At 39.4% G+C, this 25905-nt stretch overlaps 1 protein-coding gene across 1 annotated transcript in view; it reads left to right on the forward strand.

The window, feature by feature from the left end:
• SRD5A2 (steroid 5 alpha-reductase 2) overlaps positions 1-25261 on the forward strand; it is a 51456-nt gene extending 26195 nt beyond the window's left edge. Inside the window, exons 2-5 of the mRNA XM_058551501.1 lie at positions 14805-14968; positions 19689-19790; positions 22157-22307; positions 24924-25261. Of these exons, the coding sequence (XP_058407484.1) occupies positions 14805-14968; positions 19689-19790; positions 22157-22307; positions 24924-24990 (484 nt within the window). The 3' untranslated portion in view covers positions 24991-25261. The remainder of the gene's footprint in view (positions 1-14804; positions 14969-19688; positions 19791-22156; positions 22308-24923) is intronic.
• The last annotated feature ends 644 nt before the right edge of the window (positions 25262-25905 follow it).

Here is a 25905-nt window from a genome sequence, read left to right on the forward strand (position 1 = left end):
CACCCCTGAATAGCATTGCACTGTGGAATGAGCAAGAAATGAGCTTTTAGTCTGTGGAACCTCTGATACATTGAAGTTGTTTATTACAGTAGTGAACCTGTCCTGACTAAGACATACTCCTTTGGATGAGATGCAGTGAGTATTGACTTCGCATTTAGACTTAGAAGGGCCAGAGAGCAGGGGTGGGGAGCATACATGGTTTAATTTGGAAGCATGTCTGTGTGCACTATGTCCTGGGCTTTTGGAAGCCAAGGGCTTTGAATTTTGGCCCTGTTTTGGAGGCATTGTTGACACTGACAGGCCACATGGGGAGGAAAACAACTATTTTTTAAGGTCTTTCTGTAGCCTTCCAGGGCTCTTTTCCTTTAAAAACTTTAAGCCACCTTTAGACCCTCAAATTTCTCATGGGGAATGAATGGGAGGAGAAACAAATTATTCAGCAACTATCCTGGGTCAGGCACTTTTTCTTGCATCATCTTATTTAATTTTTATGAGAATCCAGTGAGGTGGTAATGATTAACCTCAGTTTACAGATGTTTATAATCAACTACAGTCATTATTCCTTTTTATACCCAATTTATCACAAATTTGGCCAGTAGAACTCCTTTCTGGTTGGCATCTATGTAATTTTGACAACCCCCTGTCTCTCTTTTAATCTTCAGTTGTTTCCTTACTTTCCAACACAACAAAACATCTCTGATTCACCTTGTGCTTTTCTGCTTGTGCCTCTGATCTGCAATGATCGTGATATTTCTCCATGGTGCCCCACTTCCTTTAGGGAATGATGTTTATAAATGAAGACCTGGTTGCTCAGTGGGCTTGTTGCTGCTGGTGTGTTATTAGTCTTAGGTGTTTGAGAGGGCCAGTTCTAAAAGTCATGAATCTGAGGCTAGAGAAGTCAAGATGGCAGCATAGGCAGACTCTGAACTCACCTCCTCCCGTGGACACAGCCAATTTACGACTACTCTTGGAAAAATCACCCGAGAGAGAACCGAAAACTGGATAAGAGGAACCCCTGCAACAAACAACAATCATAATTGAGGTGGAAGAGGCAGAAATTCCCTTCTTGAGAGAAAAAATACCACCTTCACAAGCTGCAGCACTTCACGGTCGCCCGGGAGCAACCCAAAGGTACGCAGCCCTCCCTGGAGGAGCGGGGGCCCTGAGCCAGGGAGCGCTCCCGCTATAGGCATTTTTTGGACCCAGCACAACCGAGACAAGTGGCATAATATCTAACTTTGCTTACTACTAACAACATTGGGGAATACCCCCAGAAAAGCTGGTTCACAAAGAAATTAAAGCTGGCTCTTAAAGGGCCCATGCACAAATTCACCTGTTTCAGAAAGCAACTCAAAATTACCAGAAAGAAAGGTGCACAGTCCTTTGGTGAAAAGAGACTCCTCTGATAGGCTCTGAGTGCATCTTGGTGAGAGGTGAGACACCTCCAGGGACTGGGACATTGGCGGCAGCCATTGTTTTGACTTGGTGTGGGCGTGCTGACGCAGACACTGGCAGGCGGGATTGGAGTTTTTCCCCTGGCCTGCTAGCCAAGGGTCTGCCCCACCCACTAGAGCACCAATTTAATCCAGCTCAGCTAGGGCTGGTAGCCTACCCTAGGGACTGGCCCCACCCAACAACAAGCCCTTGGGCAACTTGTGGGCCTGCTAAGTGAACTGCCTGGATTCTCTGCAGCCTGGCAAGTGGGTCCACCTCTGTGGGGCAGGGCATGTGAGGAGCGGGTGGAGAGTGTGGGGCAGTGGTGGAGTGCATGGGGCTCCTGCCTTGGAGAGACTGGGTCCACTTCAGGATGTCAGGGTGCACGCACAGGACAGGACTGTGTTGACTGTGTGTGTGGACCTGTGGGCGTGGGGCTTGTCAGCTGCAGAAGACTTGTGCTTCTCAAATAGCCACATAGGGGATTGGTCCCACCTTCCAAAGCCTGAAACAATTGGGTGCTCCTGTGCCAAAGGCCAGCCCCACGCAGCTGCAATCCTCAGACAGCTGACAAGAGACTTAAAGGCTGGAGGCTTATAGCAATTGTAAGCCTCTGAGCCTAATAACCAGCCACACTGGTGGCCTACTCACTTAAAAGAAATACTGTAACAGGAATATGCTATTAGACCTTGCAGCCAACTGTGCTGGGACTCCCCACACCTAATAAAGAGACTGAAGGACCCACAACAACTACAAGAAGATGAGCATTACAACAGCTGGCCAGAGGGACAGCTCAGCCTCCCTGGGCACCTACGGGAAGAGCAACTCTGTCACAACAGAAGGACACATGTAGCCCACATAGGGGTCACTCCTGGAACATTTGGAACTGAGGGAAGCACACTGCTGGGCATCATAAGGCATCACTTATATAAGGTCACCTCTCCAAGATCAGGAGATGTAGCTGACCTACCTAATACAGAGGCACAAGCACAGGGAAAGAGGCAAAATGAGGAGGCAAAGGAATATGTTGCAAGTAAAGGAACAGGACAAAACCCCAGAAAAGGAGCTAAATGAAACAGAAATGAGCAACCTACCCGACAGAGAGTTCAAACAAAGAGTGTTAAGGATGCTCACTGATCTTGGGAGAAGAATGGATGAACTCAGTGAGAATGTCAGCAAAGAAATGGAAGATATGAAAAAGAACCAATCAGAAATTAAGAATACAATACTGGAAAAGAAAAATTCATTAGAAGGACTCAAAAGCAGAGTAGAGGATACAGAAGAATGGATCTGCAAGCTGGACTAGAAGACTAGAAAGACTAGAAGAAAAACCCAAGCTAAATAGATAAAACAAAAAAGAATTAAAAAGAATTAAAAGGAATGAGGACAGTCTAGGGGACCTCTGGGACAACATCAAGTGGACTAACATTTGAATTATACGTGTCCCAGAAGGAGAAGAGAGAGACAAGGCAGCAGAGAATCTATTTGAAGAAATAATAGCTGAAAACTTTCCTAACCTAAGGAAGGAAACAGACATCCAGGTACAGGAAGCACAGAGAGCACCAAAAAGATAAACCCAAAGAGGCCCACACCAAGACACATCATAATTAAAACGTCCAGAATTAAAAATAAAGACAGAATCCTAAGCCACAAGAGAAAGACAAGTTACATACAAAGGAAACCCCATAAGGCTATCAGCTGACTTCTCTGCAGAAATCTTACAGGCTAGAAGAGAGTGGTATGATATATTAGAGTTCTAAAAGGAAAAAACCTGCAGACAAGAATACTCTACCTGGCAAGGTTATCATTCAAAATGGAAGGAGAGATAAAAAGTTTCCCAGACAAGCAAAAATTAAAGGAGTTTGTCACCAACAAACTAGTACTACAAGAAATGCTAAAGGGACTTATTTAAGGGGGAAAGAGAAGACCACAAATAGGAAAAATTATCTATTTCCATGATAAGAGGGTAATGGATACAAATGCACAAAAAAGAGGTTAGATATGATATCAAAAACATAAAATGTTGGGGGAGGGGAGTTAAAAAGTAGAGTTTTCAAATAGAGGTCAAACTAAAGAGACCATCCACTTAATATAGATTGCTATATATGTAGGTACTATGTATGAACCCATGGTAATCACGAACCAGAAACCTATAATAAATACACAAAAAACTAAGAGAAAGGAACCCAAACATAATACTAAAGAAAGTCGTCAAACCACAAGGGAAGACAGCAAGAGAAGAAGAAAGGAACAGAGAAGAACTACTAAAACACCCAGAAAAAAAAGTTAAAAAATGGCAGTAAGTACATGCTTATCAATAGCTGCTTTAAATGCCAATGGACTAAATGTTCCAATTAAAAGGAATAGGGTGGCTGATTGGATAAAAAAAACAAGACTCATATATATTCTGCATACAAGAGACACACTTAAGACCTAATGACACTCACAAATTGAAAGTGAAGGGATGGAAAAAGATACTGCATGCTAATGGCAATGAAAAGAAAGCTGGGGTAGCAATACTCATATCAGACAAAATAGACTGTAAAACAAAAACTGTAACAAGACACAAAGAAGGGTACTACATAATGATCAAGAGAACAATCCAACAAGAGGATATAACACTTGTAAATATCTGTGCACTCAACACAGCAGCACCTAAATGTATAAAGCAATTATTAACAGACATGAAAGGAGAAACAGACAGTAACGCAACAATAGTAGGGGGCTTTAACACTCCACTTAAACCAATGGATAGATCATCCAAACAGAAGATCAATAAGGAAATATTGGCCTTAAATGACACACTAGAACAGATGGACCTAGTAGATATATACAGAACATTCCATCAAAAAACCGAAGAATGCACATTCTTTAATGCACATGGAACATTCTCTAGGATTGATCACATATTAGGCCACAAAACAAGTCTCCATAAATTTAAGAAGATTGAAATAATACCAAGCATTTTTTCTGACAACAATGGTATGAAATCACTATAGGAAGAAAATCAGAGAAGCCACAAATATGTGGAGATTAAACAAAATGCTACTGAACAACGATTGGGTCAATGAAGAAATCAAAGGAGAAATCAAAAAATACCTGGAGACAAATGAAAATGAAAATACGACATGCCAGAATTTATGGGATACAGCAAAAGCGGTTCTAAGAGGGAAGTTTATAACAATACAGGCCTATCTCAACAAACAAGAAAAATCTCAAAAAAGCAATTTAACAACGCACCTAAAGGAACTGGAAAAAGAAGAACAAACAAAGCCCCAAATCAGTAGAAGAAGGGAAATAATAAAAATCAGAACAGAAATAAATGAAATAGAGACTAAAAAAAAATCGAAAAAATTAATAAAACCAAGAGCTTGTTCTTTGAAAAGATAAACAAAATTGACAAACCTTTAGCTAGACTCACCAAGAAAAAAAGAGAGAAGGCTCAAATAAGTAAAATCAGAAACAAAAAAGGAGAAATTACAATGGACACCTCAGAAATACAAAAGATTATAAGAGAATACTATGAAAAGCTATATGCCAACAAATGGGACAATCTAGAAGAAATGGATAAATTCTTAGAATCATACAACCTTCCAAAACTGAATCAAGAAGAAATAGACAATTTGAATAGACCAAATACCAGCAAGGAGATCAAAACAGTAATCAAAATCCTCCTAAAAAATAAAAGTCCATGACCAGGGGCTTCCCTGGTCAATTCTACCAAATATTCAAAGAAGACTTAATACATATCCTTCTCAAACTCTTCCAAAATTGAAGAGGAGGGGAAGCTCCCTAACTCATTCTACAAAGCCAACATTACCCTGATACCAAAACCAGACAAGGACAATACAAAAAAAGAAAATTACAGGCCAATATCACTAATGAACATAGATGCAGAAATCCTCAACAAAATACTAGCAAATCACGTACAACAATACATTAAAATGATTATACACCATGATCAGGTGGGATTTATTCCAGGTATGCAGGGATGGTTCAACATTTGCAAATCAATCAACGTGATACACCACATTAATAAAATGAATAAAAATCACATGATCATCTCAGTAGACGCAGAGAAAGCATTTGACAAGATACAGCATCCATTTCTGATAAAAACTCTGAATAAAATAGGTATAGAAGGAAAGTACCTCAACATAATAAAGACCATATATGACAAACCCACAGCTAATATCATCCTCAATGGTGAAAACCTGAAAGATATCCTTCTAAGAACAGGAACCAGACAAGGATGCCCACTCTCACCCCTCCTATTTAACATAGTATTGGAAGTCCTAGCCAGAGCAATCAGGCAAGAAAAAGAAATAAAAGGAATCCAAATGGGAAAAGAAGAAGTGAAACTGTCACTATTTGCAGATGACATGATTTTATATGTAGAAAACCCTAAAGAATCCACCAAAAAACTTTTAGAAGTAATAAATGAATACGGTAAAGTTGCAGGATACAAAATCAACATACAAAAATCAGTTTCATTTCTATACACTAACAATGAAGTAGCAGAAAGAGAAATTAAGAATACAATCCCATTTACAATTGCAACAAAAAGAATAAAATACCTAGGACTAAACTTAACCAAAGAAGTGAAAGATCTGTACACTGAAAACTATAAAACATTTCTGAAAGAAATTGAAGAAGACACAAAGAAATGGAAAGATATTCCGTGCTCTTGGATTGGAAGAATTAACATAGTTAAAATGTCCATAATTCCTAAAACAATCTATAGATTCAATGCAATCCCTATCAAAGTTCCAACAACATTTTTCACAGAAATAGGACAAAGAATCCTAAAATTTATATGGAACAACAAAAGACCCCGAATAGCCAAAGGAATCCTGAGACAAAAGAACAAAGCTGGAGATATCACACACCCAGACTTCAAAATATACTACAAAGCTATAGTAACCAAAACAGCATGGTACTGGCACAAAAACAGACACACAGAACAATGGAATAGAATCGAAAGCCCAGAAATAAACCCACACTTCTATAGACAGCTAATTTTCAACAAGGGAGCCAAGAACATACAATGGAGAAAGGAAAGTCTCTTCAATAAATGGTGTTGAGAAAACTGGACAGCCACATGCAAAAGAATGAAAATACACCATTATCTTTCACCATACACAAAAGTTAAGTCAAAATGTATTAAAGACTTGAATGTAAGACCTGAAACCACGAAACTTCTAGAAGAAAACATAGGCAGTACACTCTTCGACATCAGTCAGCAACATATTTTGAAGCATCATGTTTGATCCAACAAGAGAAACAACAGAAAAAATAAACAAATGGGACTACATCAAACTAAAAAGCTTCTGCACAGCAAAGAAAACCATCAACAAAACAAAAAGACAACCAAACAATTGGGAGAAGATATTTGCAAAGCGTATATCTGATAATGGGTTAATATACAAAATATATAAAGAACTCGTACATCTCAACAACAAAAAAACTAACAACCCAATTAAAAAATGGGCAAAAGACCTGAACAGACATTTCTCCAGAGAAGATATACAGATGGCCAACAGGACGTGAAAAGATGTTCAACATCATTAACTATCAGGGAAATGCAAATCAAAACTACAATGAGATAACACCTCATGCCCATCAGAGTGGTTATAATTAACAAGACAGGAAACCACAAGTGTTGGGTAGGATGTGGAGAGAAGGGAACTCTCATACACTGCTGGTGGGAGTGCAAATTGGTGCAGCCACTATGGAAAACAGTATGGAGATTCCTCAAATAATTAAGGATAGAACTACCATACGATCCAGCTATTCCACTGCTTGGTATTTATTCAAAGAACGTGAAAACACCAATGTGTAAAGATACATGCACCCCTGTGTTCATTGCAGCGTTATTCACAATAGCCAAGACTTGGAAGCAACCTAAGTGCCCATCAAGGGATGAATGGATGAAGAAGATGTGGTATATATACACAATGGAATGCTACTCAGCTGTAAGAAATGATGAAATCCCGCCATTTCTGACAACATGGATGGACATTGAGGATATTATGCTAAGTGAAACGAGTCAGAGGGAGAAGGTCAAAAACTGTATGATCTCACTCATAAGTAGTAGATAAAAACAACAACAAACAAACACTTAGAGTCAGAGATTGGATTGGTGGTTACCAGAGGGAAAGAGAGAAGGGTGGAGGGTGAAAGGGATAATTAGGCACATGTGTGTGGTGATGGATTGTAATTAGTATTTGGGTGGTGAACATGAGAACATGGAGTAATCCATGCAGAAATAGAAATATAATGATGTACACCTGAAATATATACAATGTTATAAACTAATGTTACCGCAATAAAACATAAAAGTCATGAATCCATATTGATATTTCCAATTCATATTTAACATTACAACTTTTCATTTGATTTTATTTTCATATCTTTTTCTTTTACACTGAAAATCCTAGCTCTCGATCACAATGGCATATTTACTTTCTTGCTCTATCTGACAATATACATAAAGTAATTTATGTTACAGCACCAGTATTACTGATAAAAATAAAATAAATTAAAGTTTATTATTCTTATGCTATTCTTTCTGTCCTTAGACTATAACCCACTATATCCCACAGTACAGACAGAGTACTGTGCTCAAAAATCACTTGAAATGATTTTTTGTGTGTGTGTGCTTGTGTTACCAATTTTATATACAATTGAGTTCATGTTTCAGTTTGTTTTCAATTTTACAATTTGCTCTTTCTTCAATTTTTGATGTTTTTAATTTTTTTAATATGTAAAGTAATTTATATGGTCCCAATTTCAAAATTATATAAAAGGTAAATTCAGTGAGGTTTCACTTCCCTCTCTATCCCTTTCACCCTTTATCCTCTCCCTTCCCTCTGCCCTCTATAGATAAGTATCTTTTAAAATTAGTTTCTCATTTATCTAAAAAACCTAAAAGGTTTTTTTTTGGCAAAAGTAAGCAAGTATGGTCACTTTGGTAAACAGTTTGTTAATTCCTCAAAATGTTAACATAACCGTATGACTCAGAAATTCCACTCCTAGGTAGCTACCCAAAAGGAATGAAAACATATATTTATTCAAAATTTGGACATGAATGTTCATGGCAGCATTATTCATAGTAGCTAAAAAGTAGAAATAACCCAAATGTCTATCAACTGACAAATGAGTAAACAAAATGTGATATAGCCATACAACTGAATGTTATTTGACTAAAAAAGGAATGAAGTAGTGCTACATCCTACAAAATGGATGAACTTTGAAAACATTATGCTAAGTGAAAGAAGTCAGTCACAAAAGACGATACGTATGATTCCATTTGTATGAAATGTTCAGAATAAACAAATCTTCACAGACAGATAGTAGATTAGTGGTTGCGAGGAGCTAGGAGGGAGGAGGAAATTGGGAGTGACTGCCACCAGGTACAGTGTTTCCTTTTGAGGTGATGAAAATGTTCTGGAATTAGATAGTGATGGTTGCACAACTTTGTGGATATACTAAAAATCACTGAATTCTACACTTTAAAAGGGTGAATTTTATCTAAATAAAGCCTTATGAAAAATAAGCAAATATGTATATATATTCTCATTTCCCTTTCTTGATTACAAAAAGTTGGCACACTATAGATACAAGTTTGCAACTTCCATTTTTCACTTACAAGTGTATCCTGGAACTTGGATGAATCTTGAGGGAGTTATGCTGAGTGAAAAAGCCACTTTGAAAAGTTAACATATGTATGGTTCTATTTACATAATCTTCTTGAAATGACAAAACTATGGAAACAGAAAACAGATTAGTGGCTACCAGGGGTTGGGAAAGCATAGCCATATGGCTGTGGCTATGAAAGGACAGCATAGGAGATCCTTGTAGTGACGGAGTAATAAGAAAATATACTGAGAGTTTAAAAGTATCATAAAAATATTATCTTCTCAGCCTGATATAAATACATTTAAAAACTTGAATGATTTTCTATGAAAATATAAGCTTTCCAGAATTTATCAACATGCCCCAGAAGGCATAGATAATCTAAACAAACCAATTACCATGAAAGAGATAGAGATATTGTCAGTAATATTAACAACCCCTCCTCCCAATAAAACAGTCCTAGACTGATTTCACAAAAGGCTTCTACCAAATATTTAAAGACTGGCTAGTTCTAGTGCTATGTATGTCATTCCAGAGCATGGTCAGAGAATGAAGGCTTCCAGATTCTTTTAAAGACAGGAGTGTAACATTACTTGCAGATGCTGGTACACTTGGGAAATCCTAGAAAATACATGGAAAAAAACCTGTTATAAATAACAAGGGAATTCAGGAAGTGGCTGGGAATGAAATTAACATTAAAAAAATCAAAGGCCTTCTTCTATATGTAAAATAACCAGTTAGAAGATGTAAATGGAAAATCTCATTCACAGTAACATAAAAAAAGATAAGAAACTTGGAATTAAATGTAACAAAAAATGTGCAAAATCTATATGAAGAAACTTAAAAACCTACGGAGGGACACAAAAGACCTGAATGAGTGGAAAGGAATCACCTGTACTGGAATAGAAAGGTAATGTTAACAACAAGCTAATGAAGATAATGTTAATAAAAACAACGTCTACTGAACTCTTATTATGTATCCTGTTCTAAGCACTTTGCCTATATTGACTCACTTAATCCTCACAGAACCCTATGAGATAGGCAGAGGAAGAGACAGGTACAGTGAAGTTGAGTGACAAGGTCATACAGCTAGTAAGTGGAAGAGGCCCTACAATTTAACCTCTGTGCAACATTGCCTGAGTTTTCTCTTAATTAACTTGAAAAAATTGAGACATAATTCATGTAGCATAAAATTCACCATATTAAATTGCACAATTTAATGGTTTTTAGTATATTCAAAAACTTGTGCAACCACCACCACTATTTAATTCCAGAATATTTTCATCACTCCAAAGAGAAATCCTGTACCTGGTAACAGTCAATCCCTATTCCTCCATTCCTCATTCCTTGGCAACCATCCATCTACTTTCTGTCCCTAAGGACTTGCCTGTTCTTGGCATTTCATATAAATGGAATCATGTATGTGGCCTTTTGTGACTGGCTTCTTTCATGTAGGATATTGTTTTTAAGGTTCATTCATGTTGTAGCATATATCACTACTTCATTCCTTTTTATGGTTTAATAATATGCCATTGCATAGATATACAACATTTTGTTTATCTGCTCATCAGATGATGAACATTTGGATTATTTCCAGTTTTTGGCTACTGTGAATAATTCTGCTATGAACATTTGTGTACAAGTTTTTGTATGAACATACATACTGTTTTTTATTTTTATTTTTATTTTTATTTTTTTTATTTTTTTTTTTTGTGAGGAGATCAGCCCTGAGCTAACATCCGCCAATCCTCCTCTTTTTTTGCTGAGGAAGACGGCCCTGGGCTAACATCTGTGCCTATCTTCCTCCACTTTACATGGGACGCCGCCACAGCATGGCTTACCAAGCAGTGTGTCTGTGCGCGCCCGGGATCTGAACCAGCGAACCCCGGGCCGCCGCAGCGGAGCACGCGCACTTAACCGCTTGCGCCACCGGGCCGGCCCCTGTTTTTTATTTTTTATTATAGCCCTCCTAGTTGGTTTGAAGTGATATATCATTGTGGTTTTGACTGACATTTCCCTAATCTCTAATGATGTTGATCATCTTTTCATGTGCTTATTCGACATTCATGTATCTTTTTTTAAAGTAATTTCTATTCAAGTCTGTTGCCCTTTTAATTGGGTTGTTTGTCTTTTTGTTGTGGAGTTGTAGGAGTTCTTTATATATTCTGGATATTAAGCCATTATCAGATAGGATTTGTGAATACTTTCTCCCATTCTGTAGATTGCCTGTTCAGTTTCTTGGTAATGTTCTTTGTTGCACAAAAGTTCTTAATTTTGATTAAGTCCAATATATCTATTTTTTTCTCTCCTTAACTTTTGAAGGATAGTTTTTCCAGATAAAAAAAAAAAATAATTGTTTGACAGTTTTTTTTTCTGTCGGCACACTGAATATATTATTCCACTGCCTTCTCGGCTCCATGGTTTCTGACAAGAAATCAGCTGTTAATTTATTGAGGATAGCTTGTATGTGATGAGTCACTTCTCTTGCTGCTTTTAAGATTCTCTCTTTGTTTTGGCTTTTGTCAGTTTGATCATGATCTGTCTAGGTGTGGATCTCTGTGAGTTTATCCCACGTGGAGTTCATTGAGCTTCTTGGATGTATAGATTAATGTTTTTTTAAATCAAATTTTGGAAGTTTTTGGACGTTATTTCTCCAAATATTCTTTATGCTCCTTTATCTTTCTCTTCTTCTGTGTCCCACAGACCTCTGAAGCTCTGTTCATTTTTCTTCATTCTTTTTTCTCTCTATTCCTCAGACTGGGTAATTGTAATCAATGTATCTTCAATTTCATTGATTTCTTTCTCTTGCCTGCTCAAGTCCACTGCTGAATCACTGTAGTGAATTTTTCATTTCAGTTGCACTTTTCAATTCCAGATTTCTATTTGGTTACTTTTTACAATTTCTATCTCTTTATTGATAGTCTCTATTTTATGAGACATCATTCTTACACTTCCCTTTCATTCTTTAGACATGGTTTCCTTTAGCTCTTTGAACATATTTAAAATAGTTAAAGTCCAATGTCTGGGCTTCTCAGGTGCAGTGTCTATTGGTTGCTTTTTTTCCTATGTATGGATCATACTTCCTTGTTTCTTTGCATGTCCCATAGTTTATAGTTGACAACTAAGTATTTCAAATAATACTAGGTGGCAACTCTGGAAATCAGATTCTTCCTGCCTCCCAGTGTTTGTTGGTTGTTGGTACCTGTTGTGGTAGTTGTTTGTTTGCTTAGTGACTTTTCTGAACTCATTCTGTGAAGTCTTTATCTTTATTGTTGTGGCCACTAAAGTCACTACTTGGTTAGCTTGATGATCAGTTAATGATTAGACAGAGATTTCCTTAAATACCTGGAACAAACATGTGTCCCAAGGGCTTCTGAGTGAATGTTAGGGAACTTTTTCAGCAACCACCCATGTAGTTTACAACTCTGCTTTAGCCTCACTTGCCAGTTGTTCAGACCTCAAGGCCAATCAGAAGTGAGAGCTTAGGACATTTTCAGGGTTTTTTTTTGAGCATGTTTATGGCCCTATGCATGTGCATGGCTGCCTAGAGTCCCAGAACTATATCTGAGATTTTCGAAGTCCCTATGGGCACCTCATCCCTCATCTTTCCTTTTAAGCTTTTTGGTTAGTCTATTGTTTGTTGCACCTGTAATCCATTGCCTCAGGACACTGCTTTTAAAACATTCAAAAACAACCTCTCCCCAGAACTTTTAACACTGAGTGAGTTTGAGTGAGTTGGAATAAAGACAAGCCTTATGAGTGCAGTCTTCCAGGGAGCCACCAAATAGGTAAAATAATGACTTCTCTTTGGGAATGAGGCTTTGAAAGAGCTCTAGCCCTGTTTTGCTCCCTCCAGTCCCAAATGTGGGCTGTAATTTTTCAAGGCCATGCAGAGCTGGAAAGTGGGAGATGGGACTAGGGTAAGTTAAAATGCCAAAATCTTGTTGCCCTTACTGAGGTTCAGTGATTTTCTTGCCTAAATGCTCCCCACATTGCTGCAAGCCTTTGGTTAACATCCAGAGTTCTTAAAAAGTTGACTCTGAAATTTTTTTGCCACATTTTTCTTTGCTTTTATGGAGAGGTTAACTCTTGGAGGTCCTCCTTTTGCCATTTCACTCTGTTAATTAATTTTTAAATTCAAGAGTCTTTCTAAAATTTGGAAGAGGGTGGCCTGCAAGTTGGTTTTAAAGTTCACATGAACAAATAAACAATCAAAAGTAATTTGAAAGTCCTCAAAAAGTGTAATGACATAAGAATAGTCCCACCTAGTATTAAGACGTATTTTAAAAGTACAATTATTAAAACAGTGTAGTACTGGCAATAAATAGATCAATGGAACAGAATCAAGAGTCCAGAAGAAGAACCTATCATATATCATAATTTAATATATGATACCAATGGCAATGCTTGTCAGGCAGAAAGAGATATTTAGTGAACTTACTAACATTAGGAAAAAAATTAAAGTGGATTCTTATCTAACTTCTTACAACAAAATAAATTCCAGATGTATCAAAGATTTAAACATAAAATGGAAAATCACTTAAATTATGGGAAAATAATCTCTAGTGAGTAGAACACTCTGGAAGCAACCAAAATATCTATCAAAGTAAAATAGATAACTACATGTGGTATATTCATACATGACAATAATTTACAACAGTGAAAATAAATGAACCATAGCTGTACACAACAACATGCTTCAGTCTCAGAAACCTCATGATAAGATAAATAAACAAGACATTAAAGAATATCCTAGAAATAATAGAGTATGATTCCATTTATATGGAATTAAAAATGGGCAAAATAAACTATATTTTTAGGGATGCATACAAATGTGGTAAAATTGTAAAGAAGCAAAAGGAAATGATTATTACAAAAATCGAGTCAGTAGTTACCTCTGGAGTGATGGTGGTACTGTGAATGGGGAGGGACCCACGGGAGGCTTCGGAGGTGATGACAATGTTCTATTTCTTGACTTGGTTAGTGACTATATGGGTATTTATCTGATAGTTATTCACTAAACTATTCACATAGGTTTATGAACTTTCTTGTATGGCTGTTGTGTTACAGCAAAAAGAAGAAAAATTATAAACAGGGTATATAGTTTGATGTTTAGTATTTAGCATTATATCTTGGGCAAATTTTTATTTTGAGGCTATTTATATTTTTTAAGCCTGTCTTACTAGATTCTTCTAGATTATTAGTTCCTAACATTTAGAGGAATATCTCTTTTCTCAAGGGATTCTGCAGTCTGCTTTCTAGGGAATGCAACAATGTCAGTAATTAAATCATATTACAGAAATATTTTGGAAAGCCATATGATTGAGTGGCTGCTATCAAAATACCATTCCAGTGCTGAATGGGGTAAGCCAGGCTTTACCTTTCTTCCAGAATAAACTGGATTTCATGTCTAGATTTAAATAAAGCTGATTTCCAATCCTGGGCTCATAGGATTGTATTTATTTACTACTGGATGGAGATGAAATTTACCTTCCAAGGCTGCTGTAAGAATAAAATAAGGTAATAAATTGTGGCTGCTATGGATTTTAGTGAAACAAGACAAATAATAGCATAAATGATTGCTCTAGAACCAGATAATAATATTCTTTTATTGCACGAATTTAAGGGAAAATAGTTTTTAAAAATGGGTTTGATACGATTGTCTGTTTAATCTCATTGTTTGATTTTTTTTTTTTTCATGGATCCTGCCTTTTCTTCTCCATATATCCCAGGACATTTGTTTACTCATTTCTCACTAGAGGGAGGCCTTTTCCAATTGTACTCCTTTTCAGAGGCTTTGTCTTCTGCATGGGAAATGGACTCCTCCAAGGCTACTATCTGATTTACTGTGCTGAATACCCTGCTGAGTGGTACACAGACCTACGGTTTACCCTGGGTAAGTAAATCTGACCACTCCCCAGGTAAAACCCTTGCCGCAGTCTAAATCATCATCACCTCTTTTCACCCTATTGCAGTAACCTCCCAATGATTCCATTCTCCCCTTCTCTCACCCCTACACCGGTCTTTTCTTTATATGGTAGTTCCCCCTCATCTTTAGAGTATAAGTTCCAAGACCCCCAGTAGATGCCTGAAACCTCAGATAGTACTGAACTCTATATATACTATGTTTTTCCCTATACATACATACCTATGATAAAGTTTAATTTATAAATTAAGCACAGTAAGAAATTAACAATAACTAATAATAAAATAGAACAATTATAACAATATACTGTAATAAAAGTTACTGTATATCTTAGCAACCTCAGCATATGATTTTTTTTTTTCTTTCATTAAGTTGAGAACTTTGACCTTTTCACTTAAAGGAAGCACTTTATGGCTTCTCTTTGGCATGTCCAAATTGCCAGCGTCACTACTCATGTGCTTTGGGGCCATTATTAAGTAAAATAAGGGTTACTTGGACACAGGCACTGTGATACCATGACAGTTGATCTGATAGCTTATACAGTGTGGATACGCTGGACAAAGGGATGATTCACATCCTGGGAGAGATGGAGTGGGATGGCGTGAGATTTCATCATGCTACTCGGAATGGCTTGCAATTTAAAACTTGTGAATTGTTTATTTCTGGAATTTTTCGTTTAATATTTTTGGACCACAGTTTACTGCGGGTAACTGAAACAATGGAAAGCGAAACTATGGATAAGGGGGAACTACTGTATAGCAGCCTGAGAGAGCTTTGGAAAACATCATGCCATTCCTCATCTCAAAACTCTCCAATGCATTTCCATTACTCTCGGGATGAAATACAAATTCCTTACCACTGCCTATGAAACCCAAACAATCTTGGTCTTGCCCAATTTCCCGACCTTGTTTCCTGTCTCCATCCACCTCATTTACTGTGCTGCAGCCTCAGTGGCCTTTTTGCTGGGCCTGAAATGGTCAAGTTCGTCCTGCCTCAGAGCTTTTGTACAGACTACTCCCTCTGCCTAGAATGCTCTGCCCCTATATATTCATGGAAGTGGTCCCTCACTTTACTCAGGTCTCCATCAATCACACCTCCTAAAAGAGATTTTTCCTTACCACCTTATCTAAAATAGTAGAAAACAGAGATGGCTGAATTTTTTTCATTATCTGCAGGAGGAACTAAAATCCAGGATGGTTCAATTGTTTGTACATTATTTTGGCTCAAACAAAAATCTAGGGATTATCCTTAACTCCTCTCTTTACATCACACATCACATTCTCTCCATCAGCTTAGCACTGCAGCCTCTAGCTCCAAAGCAGGTGCCAGCTGGGCTCACTTCTCCTTAACAGCACCAACCTTGTCCTGGTCTGAGCCATGACAACCTCTTGCCTGAACTGCCACAGTGACCTTCAAACTAGACTTCCTACCTCTGGCCCTGGCCTTCACTAGCCCCTTCTCCACACGTAGTCAGAGGGAACGTTTGAAAACACGCACGACCAGGGGATTAGTTGTACAAATGCTGAAACATGCACACGATGGCGTATTCTGGAGCCACAAAAACAAACAAACAAACAAACAAACACAAAATGAAACAAAAACAAGGAAAATCTCTGTGTGCTCATGTGGAGACATCTCCAGAACATGTGGTTAAATAAAAATAAATAAAACGTAAACAGTGCTTATAGTATGCTACGTTTCATGGGCTAAAAGGAAAATGTGTGTGTGTAAAATTGGAAAAGGAAATATCGGATTGATAAAAAAGAAACTTATAAAAAAATGGTTACCTGTAGGGTTTGGGGTAAAGAGAATGGGATGATGGGCAGAGCTCTTCTTTTAATATAATTTTGTTCTTTGAATCATGAAACTTCATAACTTAGCTAAAAAAAAATCTAAATGGAAAAAAGTCCCTAAAATTGAGAATAAATAAATAAATGTACCTAACTTTTTTTAAACTGGTAGCATAACCACACAGGAAATGATTTATGCCAGTTTACAGGAAATACAGAGAATAAGGAAATAAGTTAAATGCCACCATGAGGAAGTAAGCCAGAATTCCCAAAGACGGGCATTCTGAGGGACAGCTGTCTGTTCTTTTCAAGATGTCAATGTCCTAACAAAAACAGTCAGGAGTCTAGGCTAGATTAAAAGATCCTCAAGGGATATAATGACTTGATGCCAGATGTGGTCCTATATTGACCTTAGTTTGCATAAACCAGCTATAAGAGGTGTTTTGGGGACATCTGAGGAAATTGGGATATGGCCTAGATATTACATAAGATGAAAATCTGGAAGGATATGCACTAAAGTGTTTAACGGTAGTAATTTCTAGGTGGTAGAAATAAAGTGTCTTGGTTTTCTTATTTTTGCTAATTAGTTTTTAATCTTCCATATAACATATATACTTCTTTTGTAATAATAATAAACAGGAATCAGATCTTATTTCTCCCCTGCTTAAAACCTGCCAATGGCTTCCTATTATACTTAAAAATCCAAACACCTCACCAAGGCCTATAATGCTTGATGTGATTTTTTGCTTATTATCCCATCTGCATGTCCTCATTTTCCCCTCTATCTTAAAGCTTCAACTGCACTAGCCTTCCTTCTGTTTCTCAGACACACTAAACCTGTTCTAGCCTCAGGGCCTTTGCACCTGTCAGTTCCTCAGCTAGATTGCTCTCCCTCAGATCTTTGCATTCTCATTATTCAAATCACAAGACAAATGCCAAATCTTCAGAAAAGCTTTCCCTATCCACCTCATCTAGATTAGAGACACCTCCTCCCTACTCCAGTTCACTCTGTATCTCATTATCCTACTTTGATTATCTGCTTTGCCATGATATTATGTGATTTTACATTTTTAAATTATCTTAATTCATTTCTGTGTTCCTCCACTGAAATGTAAGCTTCACGAGAATAGACACCTTGACTGTTTTTCTCACTACTGTATCCCTGGTGTTTAGGACAGTGCTTGGTACATAGTAAGCCCTCAATACATATTAGTTGAATAAATGAATGAATGAACGAGTGAACACATGAATGAGTCTCACACGATCCTTGTGAGATAGGTACTGTTAGAGTCTACATTTTGCAGATGAGAAAACTGATGCTGAGAGACGGTAAGTGACTTGCCGTAGGACACACAGACATCTAGTCCAAGGTTCCTGCTTTGTGCACTGCTGTGCCTGCTATCTCCCCTTCCTCTCTCCACACCCCGCCCCCCCAGCTGGTGTCCCTCCCTAGTTTCCCTTTCTTCCAGAACAATGATCTTTTGACAAGATTGAAAATCATTGTTTCATATTATAGCAAATGAGGTGAGAGTAGATTTGACTGTTTTGAATTCGACTGTTCTTGCTTTTTGCCTCACGTATTTTGATCATCACAAATACACTTCTTTGCGGGCCGGCCCGGTGGCTTAGCGGTTAAGTGCACGCGCTCCGCTGCTGGCGGCCCGGGTTCGGATCCCGGGCGTGCACCGACGCACCGCTTCTCCGGCCATGCTGAGGCCGCGTCCCACATACAGCAACTAGAAGGATGTGCAGCTATGACATACAACTATCTGCTGGGGCTTTGGGGGGAAAAATAAATAAATAAAATCTTTAAAAAAAAAATACACTTCTTTGAGAGGTGAGGTTGGGCATCTATGTGGAACAGTGAGTGTTTCTGGGCTGTAATGATGCCCACTGGGATGGAAGACCTAACATCCCTGATCCTGGCTCTCCTCACCTCAGACCAGAGCCCTTTCTGTACCAGCAAATGGCGAAGGAGAGTGTGTATGTGAACTGATAGTGGTGGAAACCAGTTTGCTAGGTGCCAGGCTCTCCAGTCTAGCTCACATTACTTTCATGAGAATGGATATATCAGTCAGGAATGCTCTCAGCAATGAGTCACAGAAAACCAACTCACAGTGACTTAAATAATTAAGAATTTATATTTCTTACATAACAAGAATGTCCAAAGGTAGGTGGCTTCTACATTCCTTTAGTTGCTTACTGATGCCATGAAGATTCCAGGAACTTTCCGTCTTTCTGTTCCACTGTTCTTAGCATATTTACCTCTGGTCCTCATGATAGTCACTTAATGATTGCAAAACAGTTGCTACAGCTCAAGGCATCACATCTGGCAATGAAGGAGGAGGGAGGCGGTAGAGGCACTGGTGCCATCTGCCCTTTGACCATAAAAGCAAAAGATTTCAAAGGAAGCCCCCAGAAGACTTCCCTTTACATCTTTTTGGCAGAACTAGGTCACATGACCACCTTCCAGCCTTCTAGCCTCTATAGTAGGGGATGGCAAAGGAGAAGGGGTTGGAATTAGCTGTTAAGTTTGCCAACCACAGTTTGATTATTTGTGAATGAGCCAAAAGCTTGCTATTTATTCACTCATTTATTTATTTACTTATTTTTTTGTTTAGGTACTGGACAATGGTGTTGCCTCCCTTTCTCTCCTCTCCCACCTGCCTCCGTCACATGGCACTGTGCATTTTTAGTCTTTTGATCTATGAAACAACATGGCCACTCTACCCAAATTTGGGACCATGGCTGATTGTCCCCCCTCTTTTTGCCGTCTCTTAGTATTATTCTTAGAATTCAAAATTAAATGCCCTTTTCTTCATTTTTAGAAAATAGCTTATGAGAAAAACAGCAAGATCAGGATACATTTTTAACTTCTTCACTCTCTCTTCTTTGCCAAGGTGTCTTCTTGTTTATTTTGGGAATGGGAATCAACATTCATAGTGACTATATATTGCGACGGCTCAGGAAGCCTGGAGAAGTCGCTTATAGGATTCCACAAGGTAATGTCTCCACTGCCCTCCAGATTCCCACTCTTCCTTGGGAGCTTGTCCTAGGGATTGTGCTATGAATAACAAATGGAGAGGGGATAAAGAGGGCACAAATAACACAATATATCCCAATTTGCTCCTGACTTCTCCTCCACATCCCATCCTACCCCATAACACATTTGCATTTCTGATCTGCACCTGGAAGTTCAAGAGAGGTACAGGAGCCCTCAGGAAGGTGCAAGATCATAATACCCTGAAGGTGGGGGGAATGCAAGGCTTGGGGTAGGATGGAAATAGGCTGCTACCTAGTTGCAGTAGGTAAGATTATCATGTGCTGTATTAAGGTTCTCCAGAGAAACAGAACCAATAGATACAGATGATATAGATAAAGATATGGGATACACGAAGAGATTTAATATAAGGAACTGGCTCACAGGATTATGGAAGCTGAGAAGTCCCAGGATCTGCCATCCCCAAGTTGGAGACCCAGGAGACCAGGTGATGTAAGTTCCTGTCTGAGTGCAAGAGAAGACTCATTGTCCCTGCTTGAAGACAGTCAGGCAGAGAGAGTGAATTCTCCCCTACTCCACCTCTTGGTTCTATTCAGGCCTTCAATGGATTGGACAAGGCCTACCTGCATTGGAGAGGGCAATCTACTTTGCTCAGTCTATCAATTCAGATGTTTTTCTCATCCAGAAACACCTCATGGACACACTACAAACAATGTTTAACCAAATGTCTGGGCACCCCGTGGCCCAGTCAAGTTGACACAAAAAATTAACTATCATGTGTACACAGCTCCTTTCTAGGTTAGCAAATAAAGCTGAATCGTGCTTAAACAACAAATTCGTCCTCTCCCACTGATCTAGACTTATCTAGTGAGTAGTCATGGGTAGTACTTGTGTATTTCCTGCCACTTATACATTCCTAAAGGGATGGAGAACCACATTTACCTAATCAAAAATTAGGGTGGGAGATCTTATAAGTACAAGTGCATTTTCAGTGTTAAAGACAGAATATTTGACCTAACCATTCCCAAGAAACTAGAGTGTGAGGTTGACAAATGTAATCAGGTGGGATGAGCCAGTTCAAGCAGTCCTTCACTCTTTTGGGTGGGTATTTGTGTAGGTCAATGGCTTCCACTCTTTTGATGTAAATACAACCTTTTATTTACATTAAAAATTTCTTGAATTACAACATGGTGTTAGTGCAGATAAATATCCATTGATTAAGGAAATGATGACAAAACTACTATGAATTCAGTAACACATTTAAATGAATTTAAATGTTGCTAACATCCTAACAGTATCTCCATCAAACGAAACTAATACTGTATGATGACATATACCATTTGCTTTATTCATAGACGATTTATAGACACTTCGCGGTAGGTCAGTGGTTCCCCCTGGAGTCTGGGGAATTGCAGGTTGGGGACTGCTGATATAATGTCATCCTTAAGGAAGATGACTTTAAGGGGTTTCAATTTTTTAAATCTTTACTCAGTAACTAGACAAATAAAAAAGAGCACAGAAAGCTCTTAAAAGCTAAATAGCCAAGGTTAGTTTCCAATTATTGAGTTGTGTTAGAGAATGATTTAAAAACAAAATATTCTTTCTATAATTATAGAAAGACAATATCTGTTTTGGGTGAAATTTTCCCAGTTTAGCGTGGGGCAGAAATTTTGAGTGTAGGAATATTTACTATCATTAGAAATGTGTTGATTTCTAGACACAGTGTTGAGGTCAGCAATACATGGTTGGATATGAAAGAAATTTTTAAAATAAGTGGAAACAGGCCTTGCCAGCCTCCAGCAGGGCAAAACCCGGCAGCTCCTACTCTCTACTTTAAACTTGTACTGCTCTGCAGAGGTGGGAGGGCAAATGCCAAGGGAGAATCTAATTCTTCTCACATCAATTCAGGTTTTTATTATTTTCATGTAGCAACTTGTTTCACTTTGTGTGGCTGTGAACGTGAAGGATGCTGACCGGCCGTGTGGGTGTCCAGGCAAGGAGTGGGCAGGTGAGAGGTGGCCTAGAAACATTACTTACTAGAACAAAAACAGCAACCAGACCTCCTGCACCTCATCCTCGTCCTGTCCAGATCCAGCGGTCCAGCAGTGGTTAGAGATTTGGATGGGGCCCATCAAGCAGTTGAGGCCAATCCTCATGCTTCCAGGATGTTCTGAGGGCAGCATGCTGCTGTTGCTTTGTTTTCTTTTCTACCCAAGAATATTCTACCAGACGTCGATGACTGTGAAGGTAGTCTCTAGCCCCACGTTCGATCTAGCTGCCTTTATGTAATTTGGAAGAAAGCAGAGAGGTTTTAATGTCGCAATGACCCAGTTCTGATGATTGACTTGCTGATTCTTCTGCCCGCAGGTGGCTTGTTTACCTACGTTTCGGGAGCCAATTTCCTTGGTGAGATCATTGAATGGAGCGGCTATGCCCTGGCCTCTTGGTCCCTCCCAGCACTGGCATTTGCATTTTTCTCACTTTGTTTCCTTGGGCTGCGAGCTTTACACCACCATAGGTAAACTTGTCAATCAAAGTGGCAGCATCCACGTAGCATTCTTCTCGAAAAGGGCTTTTAGTGCACTGAGTCAGATGTAGAAACCTAGACATTTATTTTTATAAGGTAAGGTTACGATAATCCGGACTGGTAAATTCTGACTTCTTGGGCTTTCACTGAAGTTGGAATTTAGCTGGATGACAGTAGCAGTAACAATTTTTTTTCTGTAAACAAAAATAAACCTGTGTAGACAGAGGCACCCGAAGTGACTTGGGAAGCCACCGTGCCGCCTTGTTGAAGAAGGCTTCCCAGAGAGAAGTGCCTTGTGTCCACCTGAGTTAGTTGACCCAGCCTCTGTGCCCTCCTAGCAGGCTCACCTAGCAATGCCTTCTGGTTGGCAGTGGGCTACTCGGAAGAGTCAAGAGGAACAGGAAGTAGCTTCCATTTCCGTGCTTCAATCCAATGCACTTCCGCCACATTTGTCCACGTGTGTTCCGTGGACACCACTTTCACAGATAGTTCTGAGGTACAGCCAGGATAGAGAACCACCAGGGCAAAGCACTAGCCCTGTGCCTGGTGTGGCTGCTATTTTTAATTCTAAGCTTGGTGCTAACAGTTCAGGTAATCATAGAGCCCTGGAGACTCTTGGATTATTTTTCCAGAATCTGCAGAATACCAGCGCTTATTTTGGTACTCCTCCTCTACCCCCACCTTCCATAAATCAAAACCAAGGTCATTGCCGGCTTCCTGGGAAGGTAGGGTGAGCAGCCACTCGTGTGATGTCAGGGCTGTCCCATCACCTGGCGAACGCCAGGAATTGCAGGGGTTTAGGGCCTCTCCTCTGAAGGTCCAGCCTAAAGCTTTCCACCTCCCACCTCCCTCCCAACCCTCTGCCTGGGGTGGGGTGTGGACAAAAGAGTTAACTAAAAGTCTCCCTGGAAGAAAAAGGGTAAGATACTAAGTTTTTATCAGGCTTTAAATGTGAATTTCAGATCCTTTCTCTCCAATGCCTTTTGTGGCTGGAGGAAAGAGAAAGCCCCTGATTACTGGAGACAGAGATAGAACATGTCAAGGGGGAACGGATTGGAACCAGGACTGAAAGGAGCCCCTTAAGCTCCTGCATAGGTATTTTAGTCCAGCTAATGATTAAGTTCATAGTTTTAAATGTTAAACTAAGAATGGGTCTTTTCCTCGGAGTGGAATTTACCGAGACCTGTCAGAAATGAATGAAACAACAGCTCTCCTCATGAGCTAGTCCTGCTACCTCCTGAACTTGGTGGGGAGGTGACAGAGGGTCCCCAGCCTGGAAGAGAGTCAGCGTAAGAGTTCTCCCCACTTCAGGCAGGGTCTGTTGCCCACCAGAGGCAGAGAGGGCGTGGGGGAGAAGAGGGCAGCAGCCAGCATTTGGAGGGACCCTGAGAAGCAAGGACTCAACTGGGCATGGTCAGGGGAGGGACAGCAATTTCACCAGAGGGTTCCAGCTGGAGCAACAACAAAATCCCAGCTGAGGCCCTATCCTGTTATGTCGGGCTGCTCCAGAGGGAGGGTCAGGGGGCATCTTTTCTACAGGGCTAACGGGGTGAGAGGCAGCTCACCAGATCTCTCAAATCATAGCACCAAAAGCCAGCCACCTCTTGTAACATATTATCACTATTTGTCCCCAGTTCAAACTAAGGTACTTTTACAGAGTGTATCATCTTGATTATTACTAGACAGCTGCCAGCTTCAACTCGTTAAGAGGACAGCCTGGTCACTTAAGGAGAAAGCCTTTTCACAAGATGTGTTAGTCTTCCAGGGCTGCCGAAACAGATGTCCACAAACTGAGTGGCTTAAAACAACTCTCACAGTTCTGGAGGCAAGAGTCTGAAATCAAGTGTAGGCGGGCTGTGCTCTCTCTGATGGCTCTAGGGAAGACTCCCTCCTTCTCTCTCCCCAGTTTCTGGTGGTGGCCGGCAAACTTTGGTGTCTTTGGCTTATAGCTGCATCACTCCAGTCTCTGCTCTGTCTTCACGTGGCCTTCTCCCCTGTGTGCCTCTTAGCTTAATAAATTATATGTGCAATGACCCTGTTTCCAAAGTAAGATCACATTCTTAGGAACTGGGGGTTAGGACTTCAGCATCTATTTTGGGCGGACACGATTCAACCCATAATACGAGGTAAAATTTTCTTGGCATTTCCAGGCCTCATGAAGGGGTATTTTCTGGGAACATTGCCCATTCTCACGGGTTAACCTTGCACATGGTCTTTGGGGTCTCTGGTTCCCTGTAATTCTCAGCTGATTCCATTGAGTACTTCTTTCTGCATTTCTTATTTTTTTTATTGTGGTAAAGTATTCATTACCTGAAATTTACCATTTTAATGACTTTAAGTAATTCAGCGGCATTAGGTTCATTCCTAATGTTGTTCAACCGTCACCACTGTCCTCTGGCTATTACTTTTTATTTCCCAACACGAAGCTTCAACACTGATAAGAGACAGGAGGCAGGAGCATGACAGAAGGTGGACAAATGACCCTCTTGCAGAGTCAGGCCCTGGGTGACCGCAGGTTGATTTGTAATGGGGATTTCAGACACAGCAAACATCACCTGTTGACCACTGCTTGATTATACTTATAATTATTCCTTTCTTGTCTTTTAGGTTCTACCTCAAGGTGTTTGAGGACTACCCCAAATCTCGGAAAGCCCTCATTCCATTCATCTTTTAAAGAAACCAAGTAAAAATGGAACGTAGCTCTCACAATACTGTTGAAAACCATCGAGCTGCTGAACTTGTAACATTAAGAGACTCACACTCTCCCGACTGAGCTAGCCGGGCACTTGTAGCATTTAAAATTCAGCTGTGTGTATAGAATAGTAGGCCTCCTGTTTTCCGACAGCTTGCCTGGGGATTCTGGGTGGTGCCCACTTAGTGTTTACTCTCAGCCTCCCAGGGTCTCTATCCTGATCTCCTACTGAAGCGTCACCAAGCTCTTTTTCCACACTTGCTTCTTAGCTATCCTCTTAGAAAGTGCAAAACTTCACTATGTATTTTTTTCTTCGGGGGATCCAAGTACATGTGGCTTTATACCTGCTCTATATCAATGTAAGACAGCTCTATAGTCGAGAAAATATGGGGTTGAGGGCAGTGCTTGTAGAATTTATTTGAGGTACATAACTTACACTTATACAGATTAGCAGAGAATTAAACTCTGAAGCTGCACAGACCCAGAGCAAATCTACTCCCAAATGAAAACCCAGTCACATCTTCCTTTTCCTTAGTTAATTATGAAATATGTGAAATGACTTTTAAGAAAGGAGCCCTCTTCTCATTTGCTGAAAATACAGCAATGCACTGGTCCCATTTCGAATTTGTGCATTGTCTCAGTGCCTCTGTCTTCCTGAAGATTTCAGAATCCCTGTTAGAGACAGCGTAGCTTAACCCAGAAAACTGGTGTCGATTTTACCGAAGGTCAGGATTTAATGACCACAAAGAAAAAGACATGACTCTGGATGCTACTGAGAGAATAAAAAAGTGTTTTACAGTAGACGCTGCAAACTCTCATGTTCTTGGAAACTGGTGGAAATATCCAAATAATGAGAGAGTATCAAATAGGGGGACTAATGAGTAAGAGCATGTGCTT

This window comes from Diceros bicornis, chromosome 12 (assembly GCF_020826845.1).
Source record: "Diceros bicornis minor isolate mBicDic1 chromosome 12, mDicBic1.mat.cur, whole genome shotgun sequence".
Lineage (NCBI taxonomy): Eukaryota > Metazoa > Chordata > Mammalia > Perissodactyla > Rhinocerotidae > Diceros > Diceros bicornis.